Source organism: Macaca mulatta, chromosome 19 (assembly GCF_049350105.2).
Source record: "Macaca mulatta isolate MMU2019108-1 chromosome 19, T2T-MMU8v2.0, whole genome shotgun sequence".
Classification (NCBI taxonomy): Eukaryota; Metazoa; Chordata; class Mammalia; order Primates; family Cercopithecidae; genus Macaca; species Macaca mulatta.
In genome coordinates this window covers 68048650-68064310 of record NC_133424.1, presented here as the reverse complement: position 1 = coordinate 68064310, position 15661 = coordinate 68048650, and the positions used below count along the sequence as shown (strand labels likewise).

Genomic DNA, 15661 nt, shown 5'->3' with positions numbered 1-15661 from the left:
GACTGGCCTCATAAGCACACACGTGTGTGTGTGTGTGTGTGTGTGTGTGTCTGTGTTTCCTCCCCCAGGTTGATGGGTTGTTTCCTTACTTCCGATTCCTGTAAGGACATTGCTGCTGTTCTTATTTGCAATGAAAAACTAAAGACCCTGAAACTTGGGCATAATGAAATAGGAGATGCTGGTGTCAGACAGTTATGTGCAGCTTTGAAGCATCCTAACTGTAAATTAGAGCAACTTGGGTGAGTATCTACCAATCATCATTGTAGGAAAATGTATCTATTTCAAGAATAGGAAGAGCCGGAGGGTCAATAGGATGGAAGGGAGGCAGGTTTTTTTTTTTTTTTTTTTTGAGACGGAGTCTGGCTCTGTCGCCCAGGCTGGAGTGCAGTGGCACGATCTCTGCTCACTGCAAGCTCCGCCTCCCGGGTTCACGCCATTCTCCTGCCTCAGCCTCCCGAGTAGCTGGGACTACAGGCGCCCGCCACCTCGCCCGGCTAATTTTTTGTATTTTTAGTAGAGACGGGGTTTCACCGTGTTAGCCAGGATGGTCTGGATCTCCTGACCTCGTGATCCGCCCATCTCGGCCTCCCAAAGTGCTGGGATTACAGGCGTGAGCCACCGTGCCCGGCCTTGGAATTCTTGCTGTTTGAAACTGGAGAGTTATTTGCCTTGGGGGCCATCCTGTGCATCATAGGATCTTCAGCAGCACCCTGGACACTATCCTCCAGTTGCCAGCAGCACCCCTCAGTTGGGATAAATGTCACTAGATGTACGTGCCCTGGAGCGCAATCACCCTGGCTGAGAAACGCTGGTCTAGACGGCAGAGTCTCCTGCCGGGAGGCGTGTAATTTGTCAAACAATTACATGCGCTTGTGAGGCTGCAAGGATGTGTGTCTGCATCCTGGTTTCTCGGTATTGACACGAGGGGCATTTTAGCCCAATTCATTCTGTGTTTTTGGGGCGGCTGTCCCATGCTTCCTGGGGTGTTGAGCAGCATCCCTGGTTCCCAGCCACTAGATGAGGACAGAAAAACGAGGGAGGAGAGGGGAGAATAGGGGAGGAAGGGGGAGGAGGAGAGGGGAAGAGGGGATGGAAGTGCGGGCAGGAGAGGAAGAGAGGGTGAAAGAGGTAAGCGAAGAGGGGAAGAGGGGAAGAAGAGGTAGGAGCACCTTCTCTCCTGGCGTGGTAGACCAAAAATGTCTCCGGACACTACCAGGATCCTCCGGTGGGCAAAAATTACACACCTCCCAGCAGGAAACTCTGCCGTGTAGACCAGCATTTCTCAGCCAGGGCAGCTGTGCTCCTGGGGAAAAATCATGCCTGCCTGAAAGCCACCAACACACAGGTACACACATCAGACATATACATATGTGTGTACGAATGTGGATAGATACGTGCATATCCACACGTCTATCTATATCTATGTATACATCATCTGTCATTTATCCATTTGTCCATCTGTCCCCTATCCTCTGTCCTCTGCCTACTATCATCCTGTCTATCGGTATTAGGGGGTGATAAGTAGTTGGTAAGTAACAATGGCGTGCCCTCCAGCCTGCCCCAAGCCAGACTGGATTCTCTGGTGTGTTTCCCTTTCTGCAGTCTGCAAACATGTCCGATCACCCGTGCCTGCTGTGGTGACCTCGCCGCGGCACTCGTTGCCTGCAAAACACTGAGGAGCCTGAACCTCGACTGGATTACCTTGGAACCTGATGCAGTGGCGGTGCTGTGTGAGGCACTGAGCCACCCGGACTGTGCCCTGCAGATGCTGGGGTGAGTGACTTCAGAACGAGCTTAGTTCTCTGGCCATTTGCTCAACTGCGACATGACGGATGTCAGGCTGGAGGGTCGTTTGTGGTGGGGGCCTGTCCTGGGCCCCTGTGGACATTGTAAAATGTCATTGTAAAATGTAAAAACCGTTGACATTGTAAGATGTCACGCAGCGTTCTCAGCCTTTCTCATGAGTTGCCGGTAGCGCTTCCCTCAGTTGTGACAATCAAAAGAGCTCCGGAAATTGTCAAAAGTCCCCCGGAGACACAGTTGCACCAGCTGAGAACCATTGCTTTATTAAAACATGTTCTACTGACGTTGGCCATAAATATGCAACCCCGGCTCAGACTTGGGAAGCGGTTCTGGGACGGGCTGAGCAGGGTCTGGATTCAGAAATACACTGGCTAAATGGCAGCAGTGAACGTTGTTCTGAAAATTAGGTTTGCCTTTGGAGTTGTACCTATTTGAAACCTGTAGGATGAATTTTTTAAGTTAATTTTTCCTTCTGATTTTATCTTAATTTTTAAAAGTTTTTTTTATTTTTTAAAAAATGGCAGGATCTAAATGGAAGAAGTTGAATATTGATAATGGTTCAAGTTGGTGATGAGTACATGAATTCACTGTACTAGTGTCTCTGAGAAAAGTTCACAATCTGTTAAGTTTATGTTTTTGTTGTTTTTTGGTTTTTTGTATTATTGAGGCGGCATCTTGCTCTGTCACCCAGGCTGGAGTGCAGTGGCATGATCTCGGCTCACTGCAACCCCCGCCTCCCAGGCTCAAGCAATTCTCGTGCCTCAGTCTCCGGAGTAACTAGGACTACAGGCGCTCACCACCATGCTAGGCTAATTTTTGTATTTTTAGTAGAGACAGGATTTCACCATGTTGACCAGGCTGGTCTCGAACTCCTGACCTCAGGTGATCCACCCGCCTCAGCCTCCCAAAGTGCTGGGATTACAGGCGTGAGCCACCACGCCTGGCAGAGACGGTAACTTGTAAAGGAAAGAGGTTTAATTGGCTCGTGCGTGTGCAGGCTGTACGGGAAGCATAACGGCTTCTGCTTCTGAGGTGGCCTCAGGAAACTCTGAATCATGGCGGAATGTGAAGGAGAAATAGGCACGTCTTTGGTGGCGGGCGCAGGAGGAAAGGAAGCAGGGGGGATGCCACACACTTCTAAACAACCAGATCTTGTGAGAACTCACTCATGAGACCAGCACCAAAGGGATGGTGCTTAACCATTCACGAAGGATCCACCCCCACGATCCAGTCACCTCCCACCAGGCCCCACTTCCAACAGGGGGGATTACAATTAAACATGAGATTTGGGTGGGGACACAGCTCCAACCAAACCATATCATGAATATCTAGGGAGGACCCCAAGTGAAGGGGGCACAGCAAAACGCAAAGGCTCTGAGATGGTGCCAGGCCTTGTACCCTCCAGGGCTAGAAGGGGGTCCCGGGGAACTGTAGAGCAGAGAAGGGAAAAAATGAATTCAGAGAGGAGACAGAGACCCAGCGCCCATAGGGACAGGCCAGGCACTTAAGACCTGCATTATAAAATAACAATTATCTTATCTCCCTCCTCTTCAACCACCATCCCCACACCCAGAACATGTCATCTCCACAGTAGCGAGCATTCAGAGCAGTTATTTCTGGATAACTTTCTCATAGTGTCGCTGTAGCTGAAAGGAAACTTAGCCATCTTCCCTACCTCTGAAGATTTAAGGTAATAAACTCCTACTTCTCCTGTGTCTAAATGTCTATGAATTTTTGTGACCTGCTAATCCTCCTCAACTTCTTTTTATAATCGGAGATAAAAAGGCACATAACTATGAACACCAGGCAAGAAGGACGGACATGGGAGAGGGGAGAAGAAAACTGCAAATGTTAGTTATATTCTTTCAGGAGAGCCTATGTTCCAGTCTTACCAATTATTTGTGAACTTATTTTTTTTATCTTCCTGATGCTGATAACATTTAGAAGTTATAAAGATTCAATGTATAAAGCAAGAAGGATAGCTGTTGAGGGAGTAGAAGCCAGGAAGTGGTGACCAATAAGCTAAGGGAAAAAATATCTCCAACAAGAAAGTGTAATTAACTGTATTCAGTGCTAACCAGTTAAGTAGGATAGAATGTATTTAATAAATTGATGTTATTGGTGACGACAAAAACCAGTTTTGTTGAGGTGTGTTCAGGGGACAATGACATGAAAGGAACTGAAAATAGCAAAAATAGACAAGAAGTTTTGAAATATTTATGGGTGTAGCATCTGCTTTAATTATTTCTTAGAAAATGGGTGGGTTGTAAATGGAAGAGGCTGAATATTGGTAATTGTAGAAGTTGGTGATGGGTACATGAATTCATTATACTAGTGTCTCTGAGAAAGTTCATAATATGTTAATTTTTTTTTTTTTTTTTTTTTTTTGAGACGGAGTCTCGCTCTGTCACCCAGGCTGGAGTGCAGTGGCGCGATCTCGGCTCACAGCAAGCTCCGCTTCCCGGGTTTACACCATTCTCCTGCCTCAGTCTCCCGAGTAGCTGGGACTACAGGCGCCCGCCACCTCACCTGGCTAGTTTTTTGTATTTTTTAGTAGAGACGGGGTTTCTCCATGTTAGCCAGGATGGTCTCGATCTCCTGACCTCGTGATCCGCCTGTCTCGGCCTCCCAAAGTGCTGGGATTACAGGCTTGAGCCACCACGCCCGGCCAAGTTTTTTTTTTTAAAGCACATTATAAGCAGCAATAAATGTGCCAGGGCATATGAACATCAGGTGAATGGAAGTTATCCTGTTTTTTTTTCTTTTTAACTTAAATTCATCTTTTTTGAATTAAATCTTAATTGATACATGCTGTATATGAAATTTCACTTTATGGTCTAAATCAGAGGCTTCCCATCCTATAGGAAAGATGCATGCTTGTTTTTCAAATTCAGTACAATTCTCCCAGTGATTTCTAGAAGAGAATAAAGAGGAGAGGAGAGGTAGACATCAGAATGTAGAGAGGCAATACTGTGTACAAATGAAAAAGAAAACAAAAAAAACACTTTATTTCTATTTTTCCCAGGCTGCACAAATCTGGCTTTGATGAAGAAACTCAGAAGATGCTGATGTCTGTGGAAGAAAAAATGCCCCACCTGACCATTTCACACGAACCCTGGATTGACGAGGAATACAAGATCAGGGGTGTGCTCCTCTGATGGGGAACACCCTGAAGTAGTCTTCTCACAAAAGCTTTCCTTGGCCACCGTGGGCCCTTCTCCTGGCACCTCTGTCCTGTAATTGTACATCATGGCAGCAGGGCTGTGATTTCAGGGCTATTCCCTGGGTGTTCTAACAATATGATTATGGAACGTGATTCAGTGTATGTGCTGACTGTCTTTGCCTTGGTCCTATATCCCCTTGTCTTTAGAAACCCCATCCTGCCTTGCGATATTTAGAAGAACAAGTACGTTAAACAAGTGTTAAACGCTCTGGAAAGCATGGCTTTATTTTCTTAATGGATGTCTGAGTGTGTAGGGGCATGCATTTGCAGGCACCACTATCCGGATACTTCTCACATAGAAGTGATGCTAGAATGTGTCTATAGATTGTATTGCTAGCATCCAGACTTTCTAGTTTGCCCAGATTTACATTTGATCAGTTTTGTTGTCCAATAAAAAAAGCATTTCCAAATCTCTACTTATCCTTTTATATATGACACTCCAATAGATGTTTCTAAAAATTCAGTATTATTCAAATGTTTCTATACTGTTTCTATTTTAAAATACAATATTAAACACTTCACTGCCATAATTAAACATTCCCTAGTTCCCTGCAGCAAATTGGTGATGCTTTATTGGCCTGGTCTAAAATTGTTACTACAAAATATAAATGTGATACAGAAGCTGGATTATATAGTATCAGTTATTAGATTGAAATATAATCTCAGATTCTCCTGAGATTGTGAAATTGTGGACCTACCCCTGGATCTCTTGGCACACGCCTGGATTCTTTGGATACTTGGGAGGCTGAATTTTCCATAGTCTTTGATGTAGAGTGCTTGCACTTATTTGCTTAATTTTACTTCCAGGTTTTCCATATGTTTAAGCAATGATGAACTTTTTCGCCCAATTTTCTATTTGCTTTTGGCCTTTTTCTACAACTTTAAAGAATGCTGGCATAGGCTGGGCGCAGTGGCTCACGCCTGTAATCCCAGCACTTTAGGAGGCCCAGGTGGGTGGATCATGAGGTCAGGAGTTCAAGACCAGCCTAACCAATATGGTAAAAGCCTGTCTCCACTAAAAATACAAAAATTAGCTGGACATGGTGGCATGCACCTGTAGTCCCAGCTATTTGGGAGGCTGAGGCAGGAGAATCACTTGAACCTGGGAGGCAGAGGTTGCAGTGAGCTGAGATTGCACTACTGTACTCCAGCCTGGAGCACAGAGTGAGACTTCGTCTCAAAACAAACAAACAAACAAACAAAAAACTGGCATAATCTTCCTGTGTTTCCTTCCCCTACTACCAGCCCACGTGACCAGGAGTGCTGCTTCCATTCAGGAATAAAGGGGGAAAGCCTGGTGGTCCAAAGACAGACAAAGGAAGCAAGGCTGTGTGGACACATGGAAATATAAAAATATGAGTCTCCCAGCAGAGTCGTGTAGAGAGGAACTATGAGATCTGAGATGACATAGAAAAGCTTCAAATGGGATATCTTCCAGACTACTCAGACCTGGGGCAATAAGCAACCTTCACATAACCTTGAAGAGCGGTGGAACTTCACGTCATGGAGAAGACCCGACTCCGGATCATATGCAGACGCTCTGTATTCACAGGCTTCGAGTGTCAGCGTGACTTTAGAAAACTGAAAGAGGGCCGGGCGCCGTGGCTCACGCCTGTAATCCTGACACTTTGGGAGGCCGAGGTGGGCGGATCACCTGAGGTCAGGAGTTCAAGACCCGCCTGGCTAACATGGTGATACACTGTTTCTACTAAAAATACAAAATCAGCTGGCCGTGGTGGTGGGTGCCCGTAGTCTCAGCTACTCAGGAGGCTGAGGCAGGAGAATGGCGTAAACCCGGGAGGCGGAGGTTGCAGTGAGCCGAGATCATGCCATTGCACTCCAGCCTGGGTGACAGAGCGAGACTCCGTCCCAAAAAGAAAAACAGCATTGAAGAAAATGCCCAATTGTAAACAGAAAACGGGAGCCCGGACCCAGTGTTGACTGCCCCTTCCACTCTGATGACACCGGTTCAGAACTTAGATTCTCCCACGGGAGCACAGAAAGCTTCCTATGCCACTGGCTCAGCTGGTCTCCACCATCCTCTCACTAACTGCCGAAAGCTGTAACTCACCACCAGAAGGGGCTGGGGATACATTTTGTTCCTCACTGAAGATTCTCCAGACTCTCCCTGCTGACCATGTCATGGATTCTACAGATGGCATGATAATGCATCTCTGTGGGGAGATCAGCTCCAGGAACTCGCTCCTATAACTAGGGACTCAGGGGCCCCCGCTCCTCCTGACCGACACTTCCCTGCACAGAGCTCTGGAACCAAGAGGAACCAGGTGGGTGCTTCCTTATGTTCAGTCTCAGGGAAGACGACGGGACTTAGTGTCATCCCTCAAGAGAGGAACATAGAGCGGTGGTGGTGAAGTCACTCTGTCCAGAGCAGGTGATAACCCTGCCTCACGCTGACATCCTGTTCATGCTCTGGCTGGACAGAGGCAGGTGGCAACCTGCAGGGGAGTGTCTCAGGTAGGACCACAGGTGAGGGTCACTGCAAATCCCTGAGTCCTAGAGAAAGAAGGACAGGGTCTCTTTGGAGTCTGAACCAAACCTTGGATGAACAGACCCACTGAACTCTGAACCATGAACGCAAGAGTCTGCTCATTTTCTCAGACCCAACAGATCTAGCTTTGGGTGTGAATATGTGGCCAGGCACAGTGGCTTGCACCTGTAATCCCAGCACTTTGGGAGGCCGAGGTGGGCAGATCACCTGAGGTCAGGAGTTTGAGACCAGCCTGGCCAACATGGTGAAACCCTGTCTCTACTAAAAATACAAAAATTAGCCAGGCATGGTGGCGGGTGCCTGTAATCCCCTACTCGGGAGGCTGAGGCAGGAGAATCACTTGAACCTGGGAAGCAGAGGTTGCAGTGAGCCGAGATCCTGCCATTGCACTCCAGCCTGGGCAACAAGAGCAAAACTCCATCTCAAAAAAGTACAGATAATTAAAGTGCAGGATTTGTGTTAGAACTTAAATATTCTAATGCCAAAAACTAGGTCCAGTGACACACACATATAAATGGAAATTTACAGAAAGAAATCATCTATGGTACATCATGGTGGGGTGTAGTAGAATAAGACTGTCTCATTATTTCTCCAAAGATTCTGGAGACACATTTCTGTGTGTGTGTGTGTGTGTGTTGTACACTCATACTTTTATCCAAGTTAATGAAAAAATCTATCCTTCTTTAACCTGATGCAGCAAGGACAGAGAGAAAAACTTAGAACTGTAGTTCTCAGATCTTATAAAACTGTAACTTTTCTTGTTTTTATTTTGAGACAGAGTCTCATTCCGTCACCCAGGCTGGAATGCAGTGGTGCAATCTTGGCTCACTGCAACCTCCGCCTCCTGGGTTCAAGTGATTCCCCTGCCTCAGCCTCCCAAGTAGCTGGGATTACAGGCACCCGCCACCATACCCAGCTCATTATTTTTTGTATTTTTAGCAGAGATGGGGTTTCACCACATTGGCCAGGCTGGTCTTGAACTCCTGACCTCAAATGATCCACCCGCTTCAGCCTCCCAAAGTGCTGGGATTACAGGCATGAGTCACCATGCCCGGCCAAGAGCTACTGATTTTTAAAGGTATTTTGTATTCACTCCCTCCTAGGAATAATGTTGAGTTCTCAAAAGTTGACACTTGTTCCTCTTGCAATTGTAATGTTACATGATCTTATGATTTGAGCAAGACTTTGCATTGTTCCCTTTTATCTTAAGTTACTGCATTCCTGTGACAGGATGATAACAATTCTAAATATGACACACTGCACCCTGTCACTGTCTCCTTCTCAGGATAATAACAATTCTAAATACTGCACACTGCACCCTGTCACTGTCTCCTTCTCAGGATAATAACAATTCTAAATACCGCACACTGCACCCTGTCACTGTCTCCTTCTCAGGATAATAACAATTCTAAATACCGCACACTGCACCCTGTCACTGTCTCCTTCTCAGGATAATAACAATTCTAAATATGGCACACTGTACCCTGTCACTGTCTCCTCCTCAGGATAATAACAATTCTAAATACCACACACTGTACCCTGTCACTGTCTCCTCAGGATAATATGAATTGTTTTCGTTTTTTTTTTTTTTGAGATGAGGTCTTGCTCTGTCGCCCAGGCTGGAGTGCAGTGGCGTGATCTTGGCTTACTGCAACCTCCACCTTCCAGGTTGAAGCAATTCTCCTGCCTCAGCCTCCCGAGTAGCTGGGACTACAGGCGTGCGCTACTACGTCTGGCTTTTTTTTTTTTTTTTTTTTTTTAGTAGAGATGGAGTTTCAGCATGTTGGCCAGACTGGTCTCCAACTCCTGACCTCAGGCAGTCCGCCCGCCTCAGGCTTCTGAAGTCCTGGGACTCCAGGCGTGAGCCACCATGCCCGGCCGGAAGCACTCCTATATGACCGTGCTCACGCCTGGAATCCCAGCACTTCAGGAGGCCGAGGCAGGAGGAATGCTTCAGCCCAGGAGTTCAGGACCAGCCTGGACAACATAGCAAGACCCCATCTCAGCCTCCCGAGTAGCTGGGACTACAGGCGCATGCCACTATGCATGACTAATTTTTGTATTTTTAGTAGAGACGGGGATTTTTAATAGAGATGGAGTTTCACCATGTTGGCCAGGCTGGTCTCGAACTCCTGACCTCAAGCGATCCACCTGCCTCGGCCTCCCAAAGTGCTGGGATTACAGGCTCACGCCACTTCAGGAAATGTGTTGTAGTGACTCTGGATTCTGTATTGTTCTGAGAGGTTTTTTCATTTGTTTTCATTTTTGTCTGTTTCCGTAGGCAAAAAGTTGCCTGGACACGTTTACAAAACATATCTCCCTATCTCTCTGCAGTCAGCAGCTATTTGTATCTATGCTAAGTTCCTTCAAAGACTCCTAAGAGGTCTCCATGGACCTCTGAAGTTTAAGTCAATGATTGGGTCACAGCTTACTCAGAAAGCTCAAGCCAGTAAGGCTTCCAACCACCGCCACCCAGGCCGAGTGGCTTGAGTAGCACATTCACTGTGTGGCATAATTCTGTGTTTGCCCAGGCTTTTCATTTCTACTGGGCTCCCTGGGGCCTCCCACGTGCATGTGTAGAAGATCACTCAGTCAGAGATGCTTGGAAAGTGGATGATGTCTATTGTTCTATGGATCACTTGCAATGCTTATTTTCCTGGGAACAGAAATGAGGAAGTGGGGCCAGGCGGTCTCCTCTCTATTGTCTGTATTACAGAATGAAGGGAGCGGTGCTGGAGCAGGGGGCCCAGGAGCATCCCAAGCGGCAGGCCAGTCCCCGCCAAGAAGAGAGATGTAGGTGGGATGACGCTCCGGGGACTCGGGAAAGAGACATGCGTGAGCTTTTGCGATACGAGGTGAGACAGAGCAAGGGGGCTGTGGGGTATGCGTGCATTCCCACAGACAGTGTGGATGGCTGCATTCATGTGTTAGGGCTGTCATAACAAAGTACCACCAGCTGGGAGCGCTATATAACGTCAACATATTTTCTCGCAGTTCTGGAGGCCAGAAGTTCAAGATGAAGGTGCTGCAGGGTCGGTTTCCGCCGAGGCCTCTCTCCTTGGCTCGCAGACGGCTTGTCTTCTCCCTGCGTCTTCACATGAAGGTGCAACCCCACTGTATAACAGGCAGGTTGGATTAGGACCCACCCTAATGTCCTCATTTTAACCTTACTTACCTGGGTAAAGGCCCTGTCTCCAAATACAGCCCCATTCTGGGTTATGGGGGCGGGGGAGGTGGGGGTAGGACTCCAACACAGGGCTTTCAGGAGGGCGCAGTTCAGCTAGTGACAATGACTGCAGGTGTCTACGCGGAGAGGATGGGCCACTCCCACGGGGGTCGGGTGAGCAAGGGGCGCGGGAGGAAGAGCGTGGAGATCACGTGCCGTCTAGTGTGCGCGCTGGGCTGGGAGGTGGGGGCCGGGAGGAGACCAGGACCACGAGTAGGAGCCCGCGAGAAGTACGTGTGACTTCTCCTTGTCTCCGTGTGGGCGAGAAGGCTCGAGACGGAGGAACACTCCGAGGAACTGAATTCCTGCATTGATCGTCTGCGCGCTGGCCCAGGTGCACCAGCGCGCACGGGATCCCAGCCTCTTCCCACAACCCCGCCTGCGGCTCCGGCCGCTCTCCGGCGCCCTCTGCTGGGCCAGCACCCGAAACGCAGGCGAGCGCTTTCCAGCTTCCTCCAGTCCCATCCCGCGCGGTAGCCGCTCCCAAGCAGGTGCTTCAACTTAAGTCCATCAAAAATAGGCAAGATTTAAAAATCTCACACTGGCCACATTTCAACTGTTCCACGTGGCATGTGGCTACTGGCATCCCTTTTGTACAGCACAGAGAACATTCCCAGCATCTCAGAAAGTTCCATCAGATGCCCTGCCAGTGACCACTCAATCTCTGCGAAAAAGTGAGGATCCCGAGCTGTGCTCGGTGGCCCACACCTGTAATCCCAGTACTTTGGGAGGCCGTGGCAGGTGGATCGCCTGAGGTCAGGAGTTTGAGACCAGCCTGGCCAACGTGGTGAATCCCCGTCTCTACTAAAAATACAAAAATTAGCCAGGCGTGGTGGTAGGCGCCTGTAATTGAGAGGCTGAGGCAGGAGAATCGCTTAAACCCGGGAGGTGGAGGTTGTAGTGAGCCAAGATCACGCCACTACACTCTAGCCTGGGTGACAAGAGTGAAACAGTCTCAAAAAAAAAAGTGAGAATCCCCAACTGTCCCAACCGCATACAACACACACACACACCACACACACACACACACACACAGAGCAGGAATCTCCTTGGTTGAGGGCACTTCCCACGTTGGCCCCTCGGGACAGAGTTGTCCAGGACAGAAACACACACATGGCCACACACACGTCCTCCCCTCCATCTATGGCTGGCCCAGAGCTGCCCAGCCAGAGAGGACGCAGGGCCAAAAGAGATAATCTGCTATCAGTGAAAGAAACAATGGAGTCAATACGGCTTAGATGAATGAATGCATTCACTCATTCTACTTGAAATCAACACCCAATAGATGTAAGAAACAGAAAGAAATCATTTAGGTAGATAAGGTGAAGAGAGTCCCCAGCAAAAAGCTTTCTAACAAAAAGCAGCTTAGAAATTGCTCCCTTTCTAACCACACCACCCGGTTCAAATAAGTCACTTCTCCTAACAAAGAGCAGCCTGACCTTTCAGGCTGTAAAACACAGATAAGCAACTCAGGGCACAGACTTGGGAGGTTCCTGGGTAATCACCAAGCCACATACATACGATGGTCCCCAATAAAAACAGCAGGCCTAAAGCACATTCCTTTCCCTTTAGGCACACTAAGATAGGGAAGCTGGAAGCGTGCGTGGGGGAGATGGCTGCAGCTGCAAGAAGGTGCCTGGGAATGGGCACAGACACTCTCCCTCACCTTTCGGCACACACAGATAAGCAGTGCAGAGCAGCACAAACTAAGGGCCTGCCTGCAGGATCAGAGAATGGGGTGGGAGCCGGGCACAGTGGCTCATGCCTGTAATCCTAGCACTTTGGGAGGCTGAGGGCGATCACGAGATCAGGAGATCGAGACCATTCTGGCTAACATGGTGAAACCCCATCTGTACTAAAAATACAAAAAAAAAAAAAAAAAAAAAAACAGCCTGGGCAACACAGCAAGACTGTCTCAGAGGAAAAAAAAAAAATGCATTTCTTTTTATTCAATGACAACATGAGGAAAAGGCAGAGGCCGGCTGGGAGAGAGTTTGTGTGTGTAAAATTGAGTTTCAGTATAAAACAAAGATCAAGGCAGGACTGAAAGCCCCAAGGCTGGCATCGCAGCTCCAGAGCGAGGGGCAAGGGTAGGGCGGGGGGTGAGAGTAGAGCGAGGGGTAAGGGTAGGGCGGGGGGTGAGAGTAGAGCGAGGGGTAAGGGTAGGGCGGGGGGTGAGAGTAGAGCGAGGGGTAAGGGTAGGGCGGGGGGTGAGAGTAGAGCGAGGGGCAAGGGTAGGGTGAGCACAGGTGTGAGGGGACTCTGGCAGGCCTGGACTCTGGTGGGTGGTGGGGTGACCTAGGAGTTGGCTGAAGCTCCCTCGGGCTCCAGGGAGGTTCCCTCAAGTGCCTTCCCCACCCGGCCCCTAGGCCTTGAACGGAGTCCCCAGGAATGCCCCACGCCCCATCCGCTTCACCTGTCCCAGGGGAAAGTTCTGTGTGGTTTTTTCCACTTTAGCCCTCTGCGGGGAGACGCGGGGTCAGAGGCACATCTGCTCCTCTGGAGAGGTGGCCGGGCGCAACACGACTCAGGCCAAACCTGAGAATTCTGAACCTCCTCCTAGGCCCATCTGTGCACGTCCTTGTAAAATCCTTTCCGCAAATGAACCGCGCCGCCGTCCCCCACAACCCCCGCCACCCTCACATCTGATCGTCTTCTTCAGCCTCCACCATCCCCAGGTGACCTCTGATCACCCTGGCCTGCCTTCAGCAAGAATCCTGCTAGGTGGGTTTAGCCAAAACCCCCCGGACCCCTGAGGTTTGCTCTTAGTGATTTTCCATCCACTGATGGTACCTGTACCTATCTCGATGGTCCTGAATAAAGTCTTCCTTATAGCCATTTAACAAGTTCGCCATCCCATCCTGGGGACAGAGACGCATTTGCTGTAGAAAGAGGGACACTAATACAGTGGGTGAACCCTCAATCGGGGACAACAGCAGGCTCCCAGCATTCAACCCTGCATGTCGCTAAGCCCAGGTGCTTGGGCTTCATGGGGGACTCTTACATGGCAGCTCCTGCTGAGCACTTTGGTGGCTGGAATATTCTGGAAAGAGGAATAAAGTAGGAGACATGAGATCCATGGCGCTACTTGGTAATTCGCACTGTAGGGAAAGGAAGATGCCGAGGATGCTGTAAATAAGCCCCGAATTTATGTGCAAGCCTCGGGGTTTTTGTCTTGTGTTTTCAATAGTCTTGTTTTGCCAAATGAGGAAATGGTGGGGAGAACTGAAGCCTTACACCTTTAACCCTTGCACTGGACTAAGCCCAAATGTATCATTTTATCTTCTTCCTCCTCAGCTTTTCTGAAGAGAAAGGGAGCGAAGGCACGGCACTGTGAAATCGTGAAACTTATCCTTAACTTGGTGAATGGAGGAGGGTCTGACAAGTGAGGAGCCAAGGAGCTACGACCCTGTGGGGGGACCAAGATCGCCAAGAGCGGGGCTCACCTCCCCTTTCCCTGGGATCCCACTCAGAGCTGCCTTCGGCGGCCTCTCCATGCCCTGAGGGGCTCCCCCATCACATCCGCCTAGAACAGCAGGGTCTCAGAGAGCCCAAGCGTAAGGGACGCTTGCTGCTGCCCAGGAATGGCACCCCGTCCCGGGAATTGACTCCCCCACAACATACCCAGGCCGGGTGAGAAGAGGGCTTCCCCTCCCTGGCTAAGGAAGTGAGATGCTCCTCTGCAACTGGACCTGTAACCAGCTGACCCCAAAGTTCCTGTGTCCCTGGGCCCCACCCCTTCCTGCATGGCGTGGTCAGCAATTCCTCCATCAAGCCCCCTACAACCCTCCAGACATCCTGGTCTGCAGCGGCAAGTGGAGGCCAGAGAATGCTCCGACACAGGTCATGACCCAATTCACAGCAAGTAACAGAACCCCAACCTCACGTCACCCCGATGGCACTTCTTTTGCTCAGCAATCCCCAGGTGACATAGGTCCACCAGGGAGGGGGCACACAGGGTGGCCACCAGGCCGCTTGGACACCGCAGTCACGTCCCTCTCAGGGCCTCCAACCCTCCAATGGCTGGGTGCTCCCTGGACCACAACCCACAGCAGCAAGTGTCCCTGCGACACAGCTATCTGGCCCCACCCTGAGCCTAGAGCATCTCCAGGCATAAGGGGCAAGTCCGGGCAGAAGGGGCAAGAAGTCGTCCGACTCCAGGGGTCTGGCCCTACACAGCCTGCACCCCACACCCCACACAGCCTGTACCCCAGCACAGCCTCCAGCACAGCCTGCACCCCGCACAGCCTGCACCCCACACAGCCTGCACCCCAGCACCTCTGACACAAGAGCTGTCGGAGTCACTGAGGGAGCGAACCCAGCCGTCAGGACTTGACCCCAGGGGATCATGGAGGGAGACTCCACATGGAAGAACAGCCTGTTCCACTTAAAACAGACACAGCCAGATCCCCGTCACTAAGGCCCTTGCTGTGGGGCCTGCAACAAGCTGTCAACTACCCCTGGAGATAACAGCAACACCCCCTCACAAGGCGGCCCGAGGCTTCTCTGCGATGATCCCATCAGGTATGGTCCAGCCCAGGACAACGGCACACAGACGACAACCAGGAGGCACCTGGTGGTTCACTCGGCTCAGCCGACAGAGGCTGACGCGGTTTCCGGAGTGCAGGGATGGATTAGTGATGCTTGCGGGGGGCCCAGGTGATGGCGATGGTGATCTGTGCTGCGTATGTGCCATCCCTCAGGATTCTTCTCCCTGAACCCCAGTGCACTCTGACCTCATCCTAGTGTTCCCTCAACACAAGAGCGAGGCCTCCTGCACTGGGAGCGTCTGGCCACGAGTGGCCTCCTGACCACCTGGACCTGCGTGGGCTACAGCTCTGCCAGGCCTCGCGCCGTCCACCCTCAACCCAGCCACCCCTTGACCCGGGAGGGTCAGGGA

At 50.0% G+C, this 15661-nt stretch overlaps 1 protein-coding gene and 1 pseudogene across 16 annotated transcripts in view; one reads left to right on the top strand and one right to left on the bottom strand.

Moving 5' to 3' along the window:
• Nucleotides 1–5442, top strand: part of NLRP9 (NLR family pyrin domain containing 9) — a 39855-nt gene extending 34413 nt beyond the window's left edge. For 12 of the 15 annotated variants that reach the window (XM_077976714.1, XM_077976727.1, XM_077976715.1 and 9 more), the window contains 3 exons: nt 69–239; nt 1603–1773; nt 4829–5436. In XM_077976714.1, coding sequence (XP_077832840.1) covers nt 69–239; nt 1603–1773; nt 4829–4961 — 475 coding nt within the window. In that variant the 3' untranslated portion in view covers nt 4962–5436. 15 annotated transcript variants of the gene reach the window in all.
• A 4695-nt stretch (nt 5443–10137) lies between these two features.
• LOC144337352 (uncharacterized) lies at nt 10138–15649 on the bottom strand (annotated as a pseudogene). The gene has a single exon (XR_013410393.1). The product of XR_013410393.1 is annotated as an uncharacterized LOC144337352 (transcript).
• Nucleotides 15650–15661: the final 12 nt, after the last annotated feature.